The sequence below is a fragment of the Anomalospiza imberbis genome, chromosome 7 (genome assembly GCF_031753505.1).
Source record: "Anomalospiza imberbis isolate Cuckoo-Finch-1a 21T00152 chromosome 7, ASM3175350v1, whole genome shotgun sequence".
Taxonomy (NCBI): domain Eukaryota; kingdom Metazoa; phylum Chordata; class Aves; order Passeriformes; family Viduidae; genus Anomalospiza; species Anomalospiza imberbis.
The window spans coordinates 19,701,677-19,716,038 of record NC_089687.1 but is presented as its reverse complement, the minus strand read 5'-3'; the positions used below and the strand labels follow the sequence as shown (position 1 = coordinate 19,716,038).

General features: G+C 41.7%; 1 protein-coding gene across 1 annotated transcript; it reads left to right on the top strand.

Moving 5' to 3' along the window:
* Positions 1 to 865: 865 nt before the first annotated feature.
* Positions 866 to 8,957, top strand: LOC137477097 (cilia- and flagella- associated protein 210-like). Its single transcript, XM_068195785.1, has 7 exons — positions 866 to 1,125; positions 1,891 to 2,047; positions 3,052 to 3,191; positions 3,483 to 3,675; positions 4,231 to 4,395; positions 5,085 to 5,191; positions 5,890 to 8,957. The coding sequence occupies exons 1-6, from the start codon at positions 1,028 to 1,030 to the stop codon at positions 5,184 to 5,186; spliced, it is 855 nt and encodes a 284-aa protein (XP_068051886.1). The 5' UTR covers positions 866 to 1,027; the 3' UTR covers positions 5,187 to 5,191; positions 5,890 to 8,957.
* The last annotated feature ends 5,405 nt before the right edge of the window (positions 8,958 to 14,362 follow it).

The window sequence follows — 14,362 nt, the reverse complement described above, 5'->3', positions numbered from 1 at the left end:
AAGTTAGGGGTTTCTGTAATGACTTCCTCCACCAGCACCCTGGGCTTTAAAACAGGGTATCCTCTATCCTGGTGTCTGCTGGAAGCAAAGTCCAAGAAACTGCTTTGCATGGCTGCACCCACAGCTGTCAGTCTCTGCTGGCCAGACCAGAAAATAATACAAGTCCTTAAAAAAAAAAAAAAAAGGACGCTTGCCAATATTTCAGTTTTTCAATGTGGGTCTTTGCTGTGTCCTCAAGTTCCTTGGCCCAGCTGCTGAAAGCAGCCAGGCCTTGGAAAAAGCACAGGACACTTCGAGGAAGATGTGAGGCTACCCCGGAGGCAAGGCGCCTCTAGGAAGCTGAGGGCCAAGCAGAACTGGCTTTACCTCCCCTACACTGTACACACGCTGGCTGTAAGGTGGGTGCTGTCCTTCCCGGGTGCAGCAGTCACCTCCTCGAGGAGTCTCTTCCAGGCAAGGCAAGGGATGAATTCGTGGAAGGGGAAGGAGGCCCGACCTCCTCATCCAGCTCCCAGGGCCGCCAAGGGCTCTGGGCCCCGGCAACAGGCAGGCCTGGCGGGGCGAAGGTTCTTGTGAGGCGCAGCAGCGCACGGAGCCCGGGCCGAGCGCCACGGCCACGGCCTCGGCGAACCGGCGGGAGCGGATCGCGCCCGGAGCAGAAGGACGGAGGCGGAGGGGCCATTTCAGCCTCTTACCGGGTACGGAGGCTCCGCAGGGAAACGAGATGTTCAGGAATCGGCCTCCGGGGCTGGGGGGTGGCTCGCTTCCTTCCCTCCCTCCGCGTGTGACGGAGCGGACGCGGCCCGCCGGCAGCGCCCCGGGGCTGGGCAGGGCGGGGCGCGGGGCCGCTCCGTCTGCCCTCGGCTGCCGTTTCCCGCTCGGCGCCGGAGCGCTCTCGCGGCCGCCGCCTTTGAGCGGGGCGGCAGAAGGAGCCGCGATTTCCCGGGAAGCAGAGCCGTCGGTGAGGATCTCTGCTTCTCCTTCGGCGGACGTCCCGTCTCCACAGAGGCGGCAAAGAAGGCCGACGATGGACCGCAGTGGGCCGGACGCCGCTCGGCAGGAGGCGGAGGAGGAGCGTGGCCGCTACCTGAGCCGCCGGGCCGTGGCCCAGGAGCAGCTTGCGCAGTGAGTCCGGCGGCGGCGCCCCGGGAGTGGGGCCCGGGGTTTGGGTTAAAAACCTTACCGTGCAAGCCCGGCCCGGGCGGGTCCCGGCTGCACGGCCCGCCGAAAGGGGCGGCTCTTGGGCGCTAACCCGCGTTCCGTGCCCGGGGCTCCATGACTCGCTGCTTTGGAACGGGGAGTTCAAATCATCCTCGCCTCGTGGTCAGATGGACCTTTCCCCCACCCTCCATAATTCTGTTCTCCAGCTTCAGAAACGTCTCTTGCTGTCAGGGGTTATGTCTCTCCCAACACATCCAACAAGACTGGCTCAATTCTGGCACCGAGAGCAAGTGGCTTGTCTCACTCTTGCTGCTTCTCCCTACCTAGAAGGCGTCACACTTCCAGCTAGCATGGGCATCACGGCCATGTCTTGCACAGTGCTGTGGCACTGCTTAGAAGACTGCTTGCTGGAAAAGGCAGAGGTTGTACAGGGAGTGGGATAACAATGAAACAGGCAAATCAAATTCAGTCTAACATTTGAGTCCATACACTGTTCGTGTTCACTTTCACTGGTATAGACTTCCCTAGCACCCTCAGACTGGAACTGATCTTTGGCCAAAGAATTTGGAGCTAGCTTATAGAAACTTTTTCTAGTTTTGATCTCTGATATTTTACTTCAAAGTATCAGGGCTTTTTACTGGTAAAGTACCCATAAATGTGCATAATCTGTATCTGTTCATTATTACTTCATGCTGTCCCTCATTTATTAACTTTCCTTTTCTGATTTAGAATAAAGGAGCACAAGGATCAAGCAGATCTGGCTAAGCTGGAAAAGAGAAGAGAAGGGGAACAAATACAGAGATCAAGCCAATTGTACCAACTGGAAATTCAGAGAGATAAAGAAAAGGAACAGGAGAAAAAAGTTGAATTCCAGAGGCAGCATCATGTAAGTAGCAGGAAAGCAGACAGTTCAAAATGCATATTTCACCTTGGCTGTGATGGTTGGACTTGACCCACAGATAAACAGGATTGTGGGTAACAGGGTCTTTGCTGACAGCTTTAGTAGCTTGGGATCAAATGCCTACCCTGCCAATTGCAGGCCATGTGTTTCCTCTGTGCTTTTGAGAAAGACCTCTTGGAAGTTTTAATGTGGCACCTGAACTTTGACTGGTCTACAATGGAAAAGTCTGCTAGAGTCAGCAAGGAGATTGTCCTTGACTTGAGAACTGGATTTAGGTTCCATGTACTTGCTCTGTTTTAAGTCCATTTTTCTTTGTTAGGGAGAGGGAATAGCCTGAACATGACAATATATTAAAAACTTGGTGATGACCTACTTACCACACGTACTGTTTCCCTGCCGGTACCTGCTTGAGCAGGGAAACTGAAGTAGAGGTACTGTGATGATTCATTACCATGTGAGGGAGTAAAAGGACAGAATTCCCACTAAAACCCTACTTGCTTTTTTTTCCTTCCATATTCCTCACCCCAAGAACAAAAATCTTCCTCCATTTCCCCAACCTTGTATGTGCAGTGAAAGCTATACATACTGTCAAGCTATACAATACCATTTCTGAGTCATTACAAAATGCTTTATGCTCTACATTTTGATGGTTCTACTGTTGGAGCCCTTCAGAGTCTGCACTATATGAATGATACACAGGATGGGAACAGTACAGTTGGAGCCACTGGGAAGGTAGAGGAGAGAATATAAACATACTATAAGCCTGGAGCCGCACCCACATAATAATTGTACTTTTGTTGTAGTTTGTGATAAGTAGATAATAAAAATTTTCTTTTATCTCTGTGTTTCTATTTTCTGTAGTTTCTCCACTGATCTAAAGAACTCCCTATTACAGGCTAGGCCTGAAGTATTTTCTAGAATTTGTTTTTAGTTCATGATTCCAAAATCTAGTTCTACATGAAAATAAACGTAGTTTTCCATTTAAATAGGAATACATAGCTGAACAGAAAATACTTAAAGCTGAAGACAAACAAAAAGAAGACAAAGATGATGATCGGATTAGGGCTTATATTAAAGGAAAAAAAATGATGGCTGATCTGACAAGAGAAAAAAATGCAGAGACTAACAGGTGGGTCCCGGGATAATCTGAAGTGTTAAGATTCAGACTTGTAGTTTCATTTTGTGGCAAATACTATTCTCAGTTCTTATATCAGCAAGATCAGAACTTTGATGCAAGCAAGTCTTCTGTAATTAAAACTTGAAGTAGAAAGTGCAGAAAAAATGCCTACCAGTTCCAGGAGTAATTGGTGCTGTTGGGGTGGAGGTAGGATTGCTAGTGTTATTAGAAGCAAAAGGTACCAATTGCCTCTGGTGATCTGAGCAGATCTGGGATGTTACAGTAACTCATGTTCTCCCGCAGGATGATAGAGAAGCATAAGGACAAAGCTTTTGAACAATTAACTGCACAGATGGATGAGAAATTTAAGATTGAAGATGATCGTCTTGCTAGAGGAGCTGCAGAGGTAGAAGTTGAGTACCAAATGCAAAACAAAGAGAAAGAAATGAAAAAAAAGGCTGCTCTTGAATCTATTGAAGAAAACAGAGTCACTGTGGTAAGAAATGGGGGCTGTCCTTGTTCCTCTTTCTGTCATATACTTCTACGTAGGAATAGGGTTTGGAAATGCCATCAGTTCTAGCACAGTCATCTGGGGTGAGACACACATGCAGGTTCTCACCAGTTGCTTTTCATTTATCATCTAGAGTTTTAGAACTAAATCCTTAAGAAAGGTGCAAGCAGTATATGTGGTGATTCTCCAAAAAAAATAGACTGGGAAGTCTCTGTAATTGTTTGTAACTTGTGCAAACTCTGCACTGCTTTCTCCAGGTGAGGAGCCTGGCCCAGACCACAGCTGGTAACTCTGGTGCCATGCATCAGCAGGCTTCAGCAAGTCTGCTGATACCTTTCCTGGAGTCCCCTCTCCCTTTCCCCCTTCTGTGTTGGGTGCACCTCTGCCAGGGCTGCTGAAAACCCTGGGCTTGGACACTGGCCAGCCACAGTGACCGTGCTTATCGGAGCGCTGATTCAGGGCTGCTTCTGCAGAGAGATACAACTTCCAGCTTAGCAGGCCAGCTCCTTGGTTAACTTTTGTGTGCTTTGTAAACTACAGATGAAGTTGAAAGAGGAAAAGGAGAGAGAGGAAAAGGAAGAGAATGAGAAGGATCGTAATCGGTGGATGACAGAAAACGACGTCTACTTGGAAATGGAAAAAGCTAAGAAACAAAGACAGCGTGATGCAAACATGGAAGTACAGAAATTTCAGCTCCAGCAAATGGTAAATAGAAGAACTGTATATTGTCAGCCCCTGCAGAAAGAAGCACACCTCTGGACCCGTAGTACTAGACCTCTTGGGCAGAAGAGGAGAGAGAGAGAGAGAGAGAGAGAGAGAGATTTTGCTGTGGGTGTGATGTACATATTTTCTTTGGTTTTTACCTGTGTGCACTGCAGCTACTGATGTTGGAGAGGTCGCTGACTGTACCTATGGGCCACAAGAGGTTTGTCTGTGGAGTGTGAAGGTTGCTGCTGAAAACCTGACAGTGCACTATACACCAGAGGTTTATGGGTCTCCTATTAGAGCAGTAGAACATAAGCCTCTTCCAGGCAGACTTGGCCCATGTGAGTCAGGGAGGATTTCTGTGAGGGCTGGTAATAAGAGATCAACAATGACAGATCACATCCTGTCCTGTGCCATTAAGACATTTTTTCAACGATGCACTGCTGTCCTCTTGTATCTTCTGGGCAGGTCACCAAAGAGCAGCAGCTAATGCTGATGCTCACTCAGCTATTAAATGTACCCTTTCTGGGGAGATAAGGCAGGGGAGAGAAGTGGGGAGGGATGAAAAGTGCCACGCATCAGCTAAGGATGCCACAGACCTTCTGTAAGCTTTTACCCTCTCTCAGCTTTACAGGATGGTGATGTTGAGAACAAAATACTAAGCTTTGTTATTCCCTTTTCTTCATCAGGCTGAAAAGAAGGCAAGAAAAGAGCAGGAAAAGCAAGCAGACCTGGACTACAATGCTCAGAGAGAGGCTGCTTTTCATCAGGATCAAGCATTTCGGAGATAAAGACAGTGAGTAACTGAATCAGTGCCATTACTGGATGTAACTTCTATTCTCTCCAAACATTCAAGGAAGGGACAAGATGTGGGCTTCCTAATTAGGACAACTGCAAGAATGGTGGAGTGGATAATCTGCAGTATTAAAAACAGTAAAAATTGGGGGGTGGGTGGGTAAAGATGGTTGATGCAATGCCTTCCTGCCTTGTACATGAGCCCCCAGCTTGCTCAGGACCAAGAAAACACTTGGCATTTTGCCATGACTTCTAGTGCCTGCTTTGGCCCTCAAAGTTCTGCCTGAGGGCAGGGCCAAGAACTCCTCAGGGCCAGCACAGACTGTTACTGCCTTGGTCAGTCCTGCTGTGGTCTGGGCTGCTGCATTCTTTTTGGGTAGAAGAACATGGCTGGGTGGAGCTGACTGACTCTGTGCCCATGTCAATTAGCATGGCCCGTTGTTCTGTAATGTGAACCAAAGCACAGTAAGTAGAAACAATGAAGACTTGTTTCAAAACCTCACTTCTGACCTAATGTAAGAGACTAACATTGCTGCACTATCAACTAAAAGTCACACAGAGTTCTCTTCAATTATCTTGGAGTAGTTAATTTTGAAAATTACATATTACAAAGAGACATGACGACTTGTGAAATTGCCCCTCGGTACTTTTCTCGTTTGTTCACTAACAAAAAATTTATTTCCCTTCTCTCTGAGCCAGTGCTCATTTTATTACATCCAGCTTTTTTTCAGCAAGCAGAAAGAATGGAAACTTTTATAAAAGCCTTTTGATGGCAGAAGCTGGAGCCTTAAGAAGTATTGACTACAGCAGGAGTGGTGCTGAAACTTGCAGAGCTCGATAATGTTCCAAATGCATCCCTAAGTGCAAATTTGCACATGCTCACTGCTATGCAGTTGGTGAGTTAAATGGGTTTTTAGTCTACTTCCACAGCAGCAAGAAACAAGATGGATTGCAGCCTCATTTCCTACTCAGCTTCCAGAAATGTCCTTTTCTGCAGATTACTTATGTCTGCATTTGAAGTCTACAGCCTGCTTCCATCAGGCTTCTACTCCTTTTACTTTGAACATCTACAGAAAACCCATCAAACTCCAGTACCAGAAAACAACTCTTTATTTCAGTACATCTAGAATAAAGTGGGAATTCCGTGTAATTTTAAAGCATGTTGGCTAAATATAGATTTAGTTACCCAAATTCAACATGAAAAAAATCCAGCAGCAGTCATGATTTCAGTTTATTCTGTTGACTCTGAGATGCACATGCTTTGTATGTTTGTTTTAAATAACTAATTCTAGTTAGTAATTTTCTGTAAAACCGCTGTAAAACATAGTATGATGACACTAGATCAGAATGGCCAGAGGTGGTGGAATGTTGCTGGTAAAAGGTGTCCTGTGTAAGGCAGGAGGCTGGTCCAGCTGCTCACCAGAGTCCTTTTCAGCTGCCATTTAAAGGTAGGGAGATTAAAATACAGGGAGATGAACTGCGGCTGATAAGAAAGAAAATTGTTGACCTGGAAGAATCTACTCATTGAGAGGTACCTCTCATTTAATGCCTAGGGTCACTCTTGTTTTAGTTAATAGCTGGAGTCATCATTCCCAAAGTTATTCAGATGTGTACATGGTGCTTAGGGACATGGATTAGCTAGTGTTGGACTTCAGTACTGGGTTAACAGCTGGACTTGATCTTAAAGGTCTCCTCCAATCTAAATTATTCTATAAAATTTTAATTAATAGCTAGTAAATCAGAAAACGCTTTGAGAAATAATTTGACTAGTAAACTTTAATTATTAGTTTTGCTGAAAAAAGCATCCTCTCAGATATTGTTCTGCTTCAGGACATTGCAGCAGGTGAGAATCATAATAGCTATTAGCCTTATTTGAAGACCAAGACCTTAGAAATGCAAGGCAACCCTCAGAGGGACTGAAATGGAGGAGGCCTTAAATCCAACTGCATTTTTTTCCACACTTGTGATCCAATTCTGGAAATACAACAGCAATTTTAGTTTGAACATGTGGGCCTCCAGTGTGTAACACGGTACTCTCCCACAGTATTTCAACTCACACCTGTGTGGTGGTACACATGTCTCATGGATCTAATACAACTCCTACCTAGGAAATGGAAGAGAACAGCTCTCTAAAATGCCTTATATCCTAAGGGAATTTGAATTAAATAACTGTGCAGCTCTTTACTGCTAGGTAGTGTTCCAGGTTGGAGTTACTAGATCTGTGCAAGTTCTTTTAGCATGAGTCTTTGCTACCAATTAGCTCTGAGGAAGTTTGAAGAGGATACACACCTGGAAACAAATGGCCCATGAACAGAAGAGCTGGCACCAGGGGACTGTTAAGGATGAACATTTTCACATCCCAATACAAACTTGCTCTAAAATCTTTTCAAAGCTTCCTTGTCATGTTAGGTCAACTCTCGTTCAACAGCTAAATTCTTTCAAATGTCTGTTATTAACTTAGGCCTTCCTGTTATCTGTTGAATGGAAGAGTGCTGTAACTAGTCTGTAATCTTCCTCCTTGTTCTGGCAGTGTATCCTTGTTTCTGATACTAATCTTCCTTCCTGTTCTGGCAGTGTATTTTTGAGAGACAGAACATTTACTACCTCTAAATAACATGCAAAAATCCCCATAATCAGTGAAGGCTAATATGGTAGAGGGAGGTGAGAGATTAGAAAAGACCATATGAGATGTTTTCTTTGGAATTATCTTAATTTCTTTCTGTTTAGAATAAGTTGTGGTATATGCGTTGTTGAGCTTGTAATGTGTGAAGTCATTGCTTTCATACTACTGCACTCCCACCACTTGAATGTAAATTTCTTTTTGCTTTGGTATATCATGGCTTTGCTATTACTAGATATTTAAGTGAATACATGAATGATTCAAATCTGGCTTCTGAGCTGGTAAACCAGTCTTTAGTAAGCAGTCTTAAAGCAGAGCTGTTTGTAGCTTGCTGACACTATTTTGTATAAACCAGCATGGCACTTTGTTTTTCTGTGGATTGCCTCAGCTCCAATACATTATCCAGAGAAATTAACAATTCTGTTGGGTACTGAAGGGCTTGAACATCAGAAGTGCAGGTCCAGGAAAATTCAACACTGCATCTCTTTTAAGATAGTAATTGCACACCCCACCCCCCTGCCCCCAGTGAGTAGCATCTGGTCTGACTCCTTTTCTGTGTAAAAAGAAAATAAGTAAAGGTTAGAAAGAAAAAGCAACATGTACTGAAAATAAGTGGGTGTTACTGAGCAGACCCAGAAAGATCCAACAACCGGCACAGTCGACAAGAGCAAAGTTTGGGACTATCTTTGGTAAAGCTTTTAAGTATTTCTGCATTAGTTTCAGCTACAATCTATCAGTGCATATACAATTAATAGGAGCTACTAATTATACACTTAAACTGTTTCGTTTTTCTTTAGAAATGCATTTTACCATTAGAGAAGCATCTACAAAGGAGTAAGAAGCTAGCCACTCGCTCCTTCCAAGTTCTGTGTGCCTGCAACACCAATCAGTGCCCAACAGCAGAAGCTAACTGTGGACCAAGTTACAAGACATGCTATTTGCTAGAACCTGCCTATAACTCAGGCTCTTCAAGAAACAAGTGCCATAGCTTGCAACTGTACTGTAACTAATTTTATTATGGAACAAAGCCGTAGATTCTTTTCAGAAAGTCAAGAGGTAACAACCAAAGGTAAACTATCAGTTCACCTGTACTGTACTCCTTGAATATTGCTGGGCCTCCAGGCTTAACTCAAACCTTCTGTTTTGACTTGAAAAAAAATCCTACTGAGCAAATAAAATTGGGTACATCTGTCTCAATAAAATCCATGTTGACCATACATTTTATTTGTGACAGTTTTCTACTGACTTTTATTTTGGAGAATGCAACAGAAGGTAGAAATAGAATCGTGAGAAGTTGTGGTGTTGGCTGAGTCTTTTAATCCTTTATGGGAGATGTCTGCAGCAAGACTGTTTCTAGCACTCCGGCTACCCTGACTACAGGAAACTGGAAAAACACTTTCCTGTTGTCTCCTAAGCACTCTGCTGCCAACCAGCCAGGCTGTGATGCTGCTGTAGGTGACTTTTTGATTGAAAGATGTTTTTCACTCAGTTCTAAACTGACTCTAAGCTGTGTTCATTCCATTTACGTTCATGTTGAACAGATAGTTCTTCTGTAACTAGTGAAAACTATTCTGCTTCACATTCAGATACCCACAAACACTAGTATTTTTTCAAGTTAAAGACCATAGTTGGCAACAAGCAGAGTTTGCAGTTAGACACTAGGTCAGCTTCATTACATAGCTGCAATTTTATATGTTATAATATAGACATAATAGACTGCCATTTGCCATTTGGTCACAGAAATTCTTAATTGCATCTACTATTTGACACTATCATCTAATGTAACATGGAATAAAAATCTAACTTTACACCTTCAGTAAAAAATATCGATATTGACTTAACTGAGGAGGTAAAACCTGAAATCAAATCACTCTGCCCTGTAAATCTGTACTCAAAGTATCAGCACGTCAGAAGGCTGGAGGTTAGCCAAGCACATTTATCCTGAGATGAGCTCACTTGGTCAGAGCATGGTGCTAATAACGCTGAGCTCATGGGTTTGATCCTGTATGGCCCACTCACCTAAGAGCTGACCTGATGATTCTTGTAGGACCCTTCCAACTTGAAATCTGTGAATTTACACACACAGGTTGCACAATATGACTTAGAAACAATTATTTCTCTAAATGCAGAATATGCTAATAGTGCAAGAAGCACATGTGGTAGATGTGGAATACACTAAAAAATAAGCAAAAAAAGCATTTATTTCTGAGAAGTACTTTAGTACACAACTTGTACATTTCAAATCAAGAATTCATGCTCCCAGCTTACAACTAATAATCTTCCCTGTAACGAACTATAAATTACAAAATGTCCAAAAGACTATGATTAATTACAAAATACTCTGCTAAATGCTACATGCACAATACTGCTGATATAATTAACAATTATTTTAGCTGAAGGAACCCAGTTATCAGCTAGTTCCTCTTACCATTGTTCAGAATTTATTATGCCTAAATTCTTTCCAGTCCTTTCAACCACTCTTTCCAATAGCAGCTATGGCTAAAGCCACATAGAGACTGCCTTTTATAATGGGGATATGTAGCCATGTCTAACTTCCTGCCAAAAACAGCAAGTCTCTTTAGTGCTTTACATATTGCAAAATTTAAATTCAAAACCAGGGTGCTGCATGAATTCAACTTATTTAATCCTTTTAATGTCTTAGAACTTCCATGAGTACAAATATAAATTTAAAACCAATCATATGCATATTCAGCAGTTCAAGATTTCTCCTATTAACTTATGCATGTTAACTGCCCTATTAATTTTATTTGAACAGTGACTGTATGATTAAGGAAAGATAATAATTTATTAATATTTTCACAAAATATACCTTTACCTTTATGGAGTTTTACTATCTACACTCATCACTTTTTAAAATATGTTATTACTGCTATTGCTTTTGTGAAATGTCATACTAGAACTAGAAAACTTATTTTCATATGACACTTAAGAACAAACAAACAAACAGGTGAACATTACTTTTGGCCTTTACATGGCAAAGTTTTGTTGAAACAGTGTTCCTAATGATGTGAATTGTTCAAGGGTGAGAAATATGAGTTAAACTAGAAGTACATGAGCAGCAAAATGGAAAGCTAATGTTTTCTGCTAGGCAACTGCAGAACTGTAGTAAAATTCAAATTTTGCAAAATGCAGTTCACAGACTTTTTGATATGCATTTTCTTTAATAATTTAAATACTGCATTATGAAAATTACTGTTTTCAGCAAAGAGAAGGTACATAACAGTTCTTTACATTTCCATTACATCAACTCTAGAAGTGTGGCCAACCATGCCCCCACCACGCAAAAAAAAAACCACCTTCAAAACACCAAAACAAAATTAACAACCCCCCAGAAAGAACACTTTCATGACTGCTGCTTTTATAAAAGTATAGTATGTATATCTTTAGGTTTTCTGTTTTAAGGAAAGTCCTAAAAGCAGGAATATACATTTTTGCTGATCAGAAAAACAGTGAGTCTACCATGCCCCCAGCGGTGTTTCCAAAAATACTTTATTTGCTTCAATAAATCAACAGTTCCAGAAAAGGCAGCTAAAGGACTGCTTCTTTTGTTTACATTAACCTAAAATCCATTTGCCAGGCTGACACTATTACAAATCAGACATTATTGGGGATCACTGCAAATTCTTCAATGCATCTGACAAAGAACACTGCAAGAAAAGCCTGTAGTCTGGGATTTCAAGTACAAAATGCAGAGTTTTAGGCTAAAATTCTAACAACCAAATAGAACAAAGCATTAAAATGTAACCATTGCCTTTTTTCTTTCTTAAGAATATCCAACTGAAACACTATGGTTGTGTTAAAGAATTAGCAGACAGCAACACGTTTTTTACAGGTAATAGTGTCTACATAACTGCACGTTCTATCTATCCACCCTCAGCAAGAAATTCTACTTCTGAGTTGATGGCAGTACCCAGAGAATCCAGCATAAAGTAAGTCTCTTTCTAATAAAGTTTGGAAAACCACTGTCAATTATAAATTCAGCTTTCCAGGTATTTATACGTTATATGGTATTAGTGAAACCTCAGCATCTATTGTGGATACAACACGGAAAGCATGTCTAACCTTTGGAAGTTATTTCAAGCCTGTATGGACACTTAAACATACACTTACAAATTCAGTCCAGTAATCCCTGCCCTCACTTTACATTGTGTATTGGGGTCCATTAATTCCCTGGAATAAAGTCAGTTCTGGGGTACCAGCAAAAAAGCTGCACTCTACTACTTTTTTCCCCGCATTCACAACAAAAGATCACAAGCATTGTTTTTACTGCCTCTGGAATACTTAAAATTCTTCCAAACCAGTCCTTTGAGCCAAAAGCCAGTGAATGATCTGACAGAGATGTCAAAGATGGCACTGAGCTATACTGGGACTACAGCACAAGGTGGCTACGGTGAGGCCGGGAAAAGGAAAGCTCTGTCACTGAGGGACTAAACAGACCCAGGACTGCAAAAGCAACAGTCAGTGCCTCCTGACAAGGCAGCAAGAACTGACTAGTGCTTCGGGACATCTTTCTGTCCCTGGGATTGGGCTTTAGTCCCACCAAGTTCTTGATCAACATTCTCAATTTCCAGTTTGATAAAGAAAAGCACACATCTAGCAAACCTTCCCTTGTATAAGACTGCAGTTGTGTTTCTGTTTCAACAAAGTGCTCAGCACTAAACCAATTTACCACCAAATACAATACAGGCAACTGTATCCCACCGCCTGCAATTTAGTGTAGCCAGCTTTTAAACAAAACCCAAGTACATTAAAAAAAAAGAAAATGGGCTTTGTGCCACCAACTCAGATGAATTTTTAATGTGCTATGAAAGAATTAAAGTCCATTTAAGTTGTGCAAATTTTCTGAACTGTAATGAAGTCCATGCAAAAGGGTATGCAAGTGCATATTTTAAAATAAGTAGTTACAACTGCAAACTACAATTGGATTTAATATCCATTTTGAGATTTTAAACTAAAAACAATTAAAAAATATATAGTCTATTGACTGCTGTATTGCTGACTGCCTGTATTTTCCTCCCTTCAGCAGAGTCAGTATAGTTGTGGATTGTTTTGTTTACATGCTTATACAATTTCAGTGATATTGGCAAAAATATTCTCAGTAGTGCAAATAAACTTCTTCAGCAATAGCTTGCTCATGTGTCAGCTCTATTTAAAATAATGAAACAACATTGCAAACAGTTTTTAAATGAGACTCTGAAGCACATGACACGCATAGCACAGTATAAATGCATGGTTAAGCTTCCACACAAATTTTCTGAAGCCTAACTTTCTACCTTTACTCTCACTACAGTCCCCCAAAGTAGGACTACAACTTCTCCAAAGTCCTACAAAGTTCAGAAATCCACTATAGAGGTCTTTGGTTCACTCCTCTGAGTTCTCTTAAGTAACTGCTGTGTCATCCACCCACATGTGGACTAGGAACATTTTTAAATCTTCTGTGTAAAATGACCACTGAAATGCAAAATTCATAGGAGGTGTTTCTAAAACAACAAAAAAGTAAAAGAAGCATTTGACAAACAAAGCAGCTCCACTAACTATTCTGCTAAAAAGTCACTCTACACACTTCCAGTTTTCTTCCCTTAAAAACATTGCTTATGTTGCTCACAATCCTAGGTTTTCTTTTGCTTTCAAGATACAACAATTTTTCTTTAGAGTAACAACTGTCTGGATCACAACATCAAGCAAGCTTTGGGATTTCTCCTAATCTGCTGTAAACAAACACTGATCACAAAGTGAAAATATTAACAAACTCATTACCAAGACAGTAAAAGCAAGTCGTTTCATCTAGTGAAAGATTTGGCAAAAATTTCAACAATTACAGTATTGTTTTGCTTTGACAGACGTTAAGATTAATGCTTGTCACTTCCCTTTATGACTTTCAAGATGTGCCAGTCTTAGATGTGAATAGTTTCATGGACTGAAAGGAGCGCTGGGGTTTGTACCAAATCTATCCTTTCAGACCACTGCACTGAGTCACCACGTACCAGCTGCTCTTTGGGGATTGCACATATGGGGGCACTGCTGCAGCAGCACAAGCCAAACGCCTTCTCCTCCACGTCAAGGCATGGTGGTGAAATACAAATTGGGGTGGGACCTAGAGGCAGGAGAGGAAAGCAGAAAAGGGAGGGAAGTGATTTGAGGGACATAGTAGAGAATGAGAAGGAATTCACAGTTACATTCTTTAGAATGAGAGGAAACAAGGAAGAAAGCTAATTTCAGTTTAAAAAAAAATTAAGAGCATGTTTTAAAACCTTACTTGAAATTCTGTTTCAACTACTCCAAAAACCAGTACTGGAGAACTGCAAGAGTTTTCTCATGGACTTGTTAAGAAACAAAAGTTGAAAGTATTTCCTAGTTCCTTATCTGACCCCACTGTAAATTCTGGTAATCTGTTTCACCTCTGTGCATCCACTAGTTAGAGGCAGAGTAGTCTGGAGCACTCATTTCTGCAGTAGACAACATGAAAGCACGAAATGGAGAGATTACAGGGGGAAAAAGTTATGCTGATGAGCATTTAAAACATGTTTTTTT